Source organism: Oncorhynchus mykiss, chromosome 14 (assembly GCF_013265735.2).
Source record: "Oncorhynchus mykiss isolate Arlee chromosome 14, USDA_OmykA_1.1, whole genome shotgun sequence".
NCBI classification, from domain to species: domain Eukaryota; kingdom Metazoa; phylum Chordata; class Actinopteri; order Salmoniformes; family Salmonidae; genus Oncorhynchus; species Oncorhynchus mykiss.
The window spans coordinates 36,068,247-36,074,356 of NC_048578.1; the positions used below are offsets into that span (position 1 = coordinate 36,068,247).

The window sequence follows — 6,110 nt, forward strand, 5'->3', positions numbered from 1 at the left end:
TACCCAGAATTTTGTTCACTTTCAACGGAATATACGGCATTTTAGAAGATAAAAATCAAGTGTCCTTTTTTGGGTACTTCAGATTATCACCGGTGTCTGTAATGATCTCTGGCCCTCTGTGTGGCCTCACTACATGGAAAATATTTAAGATGATTTTAAAATAAATAAAAGAATGACAAAACATAATCTTAAATAAAACATAAACCATTCAGCATGAAATATACTTTATATTATCTTGTACAGACTTTGCTATTCTATGTGAACATGTCTGTTGTCAATGTTGGTGGCAGTAAATAAGAGCAAGAGTTCATTGAAAATAAAGCCATTGTTGATTAGATGCTTTTAAAAATGTATTTGGTTACTTTCTCTTGAACCATATGGTCTATCTATCAGAAACTACTGGACAATATGGACACAGATATAAAAAATGCATACTATATATTAATAATATAGATTTTTTTTTACAGTTTTGCAAGTATAAATTACCAAATTTACCTTAGATTGCCATAGATTACCTCTTAATTACCCAAATTACAGAAGATTCTGGTAACTTTGGTAAATTACCGGTAGCTTTGCAACCTTACACAAACCTGTTTTATAATATATTATATTATTATTATATCCAAAAGCAAACCTGTTTTTGGGGAAGTCCAGCTTGGTGACGTCTGCCTGTAGAAAGGAGGCGTTGCCATGGTGACTGTTGTCCTGTCTGTTCTTCTCCACGAAGCTCTCCATGAAGTCGACCGCTGTCACGTGACTGGCCTGGGTCAACAGGTGGCTGGTGTACCTACTGGAAGAGACCAAACACACAAACACAAAGGGTCAAACACTTCCACATCAGACAGCGAGGGTCAAACTGCTAACAAGTGTCCACATCACCTGACCAGGAAAAACACAGGTCCCCATCATAGCCCAGGGCCAGGAGTTTTCCGTGTCAGGTCACATGGTCAGTTAAACCTCATGGCTCTACAGAGATCATGACACAGTACATGCTTGATGTTATTAACAGTCTATCTGGTCAGTTGTTTTATAGATATAGTTCAATAGACCCACTGACCCGATGCCGGCGCCCAGCTCCAGGACCCTCTGGCCGGAAAGGCTGGGCAGCAGGGAGAGGATCTCAGGCAGTTCGTGCAGGGTCAGCTCCTGGGCATGAGAGTCCAACATCATTTCCTCAACCGTGGCCTGGCGGCTGTGCTCCTTCCAGAACTCTGTCATCGTACTCCTCTCTACTCAGTGGAGAGAAGAGGGAGACAATAACTAAAGCAAACTGCTGGACAAACACACACCAAAACCAACACAACCACCAACATACTGTATTTGTATAGTTGTTTTATGTGCCCAGTTTGTGTTTTATTTTGATAAGAATTGCCATTCTATTCTAGTCTATTCTAGTCTATGCTATTCTATTCTATGCTATTCTAGTCTATGCTATTCTAGTCTATTCTATTCTATGCTATTCTAGTCTATGCTATTTTAGTCTATTCTATTTATTCTATTCTATGTTATTCTATTCTATGCTATTCTAGTCTATGCTATTCTAGTCTATTATATTCTATGCTATTCTAGTCTATGCTATTCTAGTCTATGCTATTCTAGTCTATTCTATTTATTCTATTCTATGCTATTCTATTCTATGCTATTCTAGTCTATGCTATTCTAGTCTATTCTATTCTATGCTATTCTAGTCTATGCTATTTTAGTCTATTCTATTTATTCTATTCTATGCTATTCTATTCTATGCTATTCTAGTCTATGCTATTCTAGTCTATGCTATTCTATGCTAGTCTATTCTATTCTATGCTTTTCTAGTCTATGCTATTCTAGTCTATTTATTCTATTTTAAAGCTATTATAGACCAGAGTGTGTGGTGATCTGAGTTTGATACTGTAGTGTTACTACAGCATGAAAACAACAAGAGGTACAACGCTCCATAACTCTAAAGAGCAACAACAAGAGGTACAACTCTCCAAAATTCTAAAGAGCAACAAGATGTACAACTCTCTAGAACTCTAAAGAGCAACAAGAGGTACAAATCTCCAGAACTCTAAAGAGCAACAAGAGGTACAACTCCCCATAACAAGAGGTACAACTCTCCAGAACTCTAAAGAGCAACAAAAAGAGGTACAACTCTCCAAAACTCTAAAGCGCAACAAGAGGCACAACTCTCCAGAACTCTAAAGAGCAACAACAAGAGGTACAACTCTCCAAAATTCTAAAGAGCAACAAGATGTACAACTCTCTAGAACTCTAAAGAGCAACAACAAGAGGTACAACTCTCCAAAACTCTAAAGCGCAACAAGAGGCACAACTCTCCAGAACTCTAAAGAGCAACAACAAGAGGTACAACTCTCCAAAATTCTAAAGAGCAACAAGAGGTACAACTCTCCAGAACTCTAAAGAGCAACAAAAAGAGGTACAACTCTCCAAAACTCTAAAGCGCAACAAGAGGCACAACTCTCCAGAACTCTAAAGAGCAACAAGAGGTACAACTCCCCATAACAAGAGGCACAACTCCCCAAAACTCTCAAGAGCAACAAGAGGTACAACTCCCCATAACAAGAGGTACAACTCTCCAAAACTCTAAAGAGCAACAAGAGGTACAACGCTCCATAACTCTAAAGAGCAACAACAAGAGGTACAACTCTCCAAAATTCTAAAGAGCAACAAGATGTACAACTCTCTAGAACTCTAAAGAGCAACAAGAGGTACAAATCTCCAGAACTCTAAAGAGCAACAAGAGGTACAACTCCCCATAACAAGAGGTACAACTCTCCAGAACTCTAAAGAGCAACAAAAAGAGGTACAACTCTCCAAAACTCTAAAGCGCAACAAGAGGCACAACTCTCCAGAACTCTAAAGAGCAACAACAAGAGGTACAACTCTCCAAAATTCTAAAGAGCAACAAGATGTACAACTCTCTAGAACTCTAAAGAGCAACAACAAGAGGTACAACTCTCCAAAACTCTAAAGCGCAACAAGAGGCACAACTCTCCAGAACTCTAAAGAGCAACAACAAGAGGTACAACTCTCCAAAATTCTAAAGAGCAACAAGAGGTACAACTCTCCAGAACTCTAAAGAGCAACAAAAAGAGGTACAACTCTCCAAAACTCTAAAGCGCAACAAGAGGCACAACTCTCCAGAACTCTAAAGAGCAACAAGAGGTACAACTCCCCATAACAAGAGGCACAACTCCCCAAAACTCTCAAGAGCAACAAGAGGTACAACTCCCCATAACAAGAGGTACAACTCTCCAAAACTCTAAAGAGCAACAAGAGGCACAACTCTCCAGAACTCTAAAGAGCAACAACAAGAGGTACAACTCTCCAAAACTCTAAAGCGCAACAAGAGGCACAACTCTCCAACACTCTCCAAAACTCTAAAGGACAACTAGAGGTACAACTTCCCATAACAAGAGGTACAACTCTCCAAAACTCTAAAGAGCAACAAGAGGTACAACTCCCCAAAACTTTAAAGAGCAACAAGAGGTACAACTCCCCATAACAAGAGGTACAACTCTCCAGAACTCTAAAGAGCAACAAGAGGTACAACTCCCCATAACAAGAGGTACAACTCTCCAGAACTCTAAAGAGCAACAAAAAGAGGTACAACTCTCCAAAACTCTAAAGCGCAACAAGAGGCACAACTCTCCAGAACTCTAAAGAGCAACAACAAGAGGTACAACTCTCCAAAACTCTAAAGCGCAACAAGAGGCACAACTCTCCAGAACTCTAAAGAGCAACAACAAGAGGTACAACTCTCCAAAATTCTAAAGAGCAACAAGAGGTACAACTCCCCATAACAAGAGGTACAACTCTCTAAAACTCTAAAGAGCAACAAGAGGTACAACTCCCCATAACAAGAGGTACAACTCTCCAAAACTCTAAAGAGCAACAAAAGGTACAACTCCCCATAACAAGAGGTACAACTCTCTAAAACTAAAAAGAGCAACAAGAGGTACAACTCCCCATAACAAGAGGTACAACTCTCCAGAACTCTGAATTGCTGGAACAACATATTGTAGAAATCAATCACTGTTTTGTAAATTAATAACAACAATATAAAAAAAATAAATAAAAAAAATCAGAACTACAGCTAACAGTTTATATAACTGTCAAAACAGGACACAATCATTCATAAATCACTATAACTGCCTGACGACTCAAATTCAATTATTGTGATAATCTATCTTTCGCGTCAGTGGGCGTGGCTTAGAGTTTGGCCGGAGCAAGAGGTTTGGGTTTCCACTAGTCTGACAGAGATAACACTCAACATACCATCGGCGTATAGTTGGTGCTGTTAGAGTCACTGAACACTATGACCAAAAGTATGTGGACACCTGCTCATCCAACATCTCATTCCAAAATCATGGATATTAATATGGAGTTGGTCCCCCCTCCCTTTGCTGCCAAACCAGCCACTCTTCTGGGAAGGCTTTCCACTAGATGTTGGAACATTGCTGCTATAACAGCCTCCACTCTACTGGGAAGGCTTTCCACTAGATGTTGGAACATTGCTGAGGGGGACTTGCATCCATTCAGACACAAGAGCTGTGAGGTCGGGCACTGATTTTGGGCGATTAGTCCTGGCTCGCAGTCGGTGTTCCAATTCATCCCAAAGGTGTTCAACAGGGTTGAGGTCAGGGCTCTATGCAAATATAGCCAACTACACTAATTTGAAGAGGTGTCCACATACTTTTGTATATATATTTATATTTATAGTGTAACTGCAGCAGCTATCGCTATCAGTAGTTAACTAGCCTGCTATCAATGTATCATCTAGTAGTTATAGTGGTTCCCAACTCCGGTCCTCCAGTACCTCCCAACAGTTCACATTTTCATTGTAGCCTTGAAAAAGCACACCTGATTCAACAAATCATCAGGCCCTCAATTAGTTGAATTAGGTACGTTTATCTGCGGCTACAACAAAAATGTGTACTGTCAGGGACTGGAGTTGGGAACCACTGTAATAGTACAGTGTAATTTACAGTAAACCATTCCAGGACTGATTTACATCAGTTAGGATTGCTTTCATCACTCACACGAACAGACTAAACTTTAAGCACATGTTGGGCCCCCCCCCAAAAAAGCCTTGTAATTATTAACTTCTGACAAGAAAATGTCCATTGCATTTTTAATAAAACCCCACACTGTTACAGCCAATGGATAGAGGATGGAAACCATATCATCCTTACCTTTGATGTTCATGTTTGATGAAGTTCAAAACAGTTTAAATTGTTTTTTAAAAAAGAAGTAGAAAAAAATAATGAAATAATAACTATTAGTCTTAGTGTTCAGTGACTCTAACAGCACCAACTATCCGCCGATGGTATGTTGAGTGTTATCACTGTCAGACTAGTGGAAACCTTTTGTGACGGCTCGTGTTCAAATAACGGGTGACATATGTGCGTGTAGGAGTTGGTTTTCCATATCGACAGGTACAGAACTGACCATTCCGATGCTCCGAATATGAGGGGAGAGAACATTTACGCATGAATAATCATCTGGGGGAAAAGAAGGGGGGGTCTATGTTGGCACGGGATTTCCCTTACCTTACAGACCATGCCTGTTGAAGAACCGAGCTGGAGAGATGTCAATTATTCAGGAGGAGGAGATAAAAACGATATTGAGTCATCCATCCATGTGGAATATAAAAATAAGAGTCAGATGTATGTAAATAAGGGCGTATTAAAGGTATAGCCGGTGGTCTGTGCACAGGGTGTCTGCGTGCGTTATCTTACCGAGGTTGAAACGAGTCCCTTTCGTCCCAAATGTGCTGACACCGTTGGGATGGAGTCGCTCATGTGTGGCATGTATGCATACTCGGATTGCGCAATGCATGCCTCATGCATCTGCTTTCTTCCAAAGCGTGTCCTTTAAAGGGCCAGCCCGAGCCAGGTAGTGGATGGTTCAGATTGATGATGATGATGAAACTCACGCAGCAGATGACATGACCAGACGACAACATTTTTTTATTTTGAATTGAGGAATTACACATTTTCTTTCCATAATGGGAGGCCAGCTGTTTGTTATGAGAAGCACATCCATTTCAAAATGGGCATAATTACAATACATGTTATTACCAAAAAAACATTAAATGTTGTTTGAAA

General features: G+C 40.0%; 1 protein-coding gene across 4 annotated transcripts in view; it reads right to left on the minus strand.

Moving 5' to 3' along the window:
• The window catches only part of LOC110489193 (phosphoethanolamine N-methyltransferase 3), a 31,021-nt gene extending 25,165 nt beyond the window's left edge, over positions 1 to 5,856 (minus strand). The window contains exons 1-4 of one of the 4 annotated variants that reach the window (XM_036943471.1): positions 5,742 to 5,793; positions 5,553 to 5,582; positions 1,058 to 1,229; positions 635 to 790 (exon numbers count right to left, since the gene is read on the minus strand). In XM_036943471.1, the coding sequence (XP_036799366.1) occupies positions 635 to 790; positions 1,058 to 1,218 (317 nt within the window). In that variant the 5' untranslated portion in view covers positions 1,219 to 1,229; positions 5,553 to 5,582; positions 5,742 to 5,793. Of the gene's footprint in view, positions 1 to 634; positions 791 to 1,057; positions 1,233 to 5,195; positions 5,435 to 5,552; positions 5,583 to 5,741 lie in introns of those variants that run through there. The other 3 variants (XM_036943467.1, XM_036943468.1, XM_036943469.1) reach the window with 3 other exon arrangements.
• Positions 5,857 to 6,110: the final 254 nt, after the last annotated feature.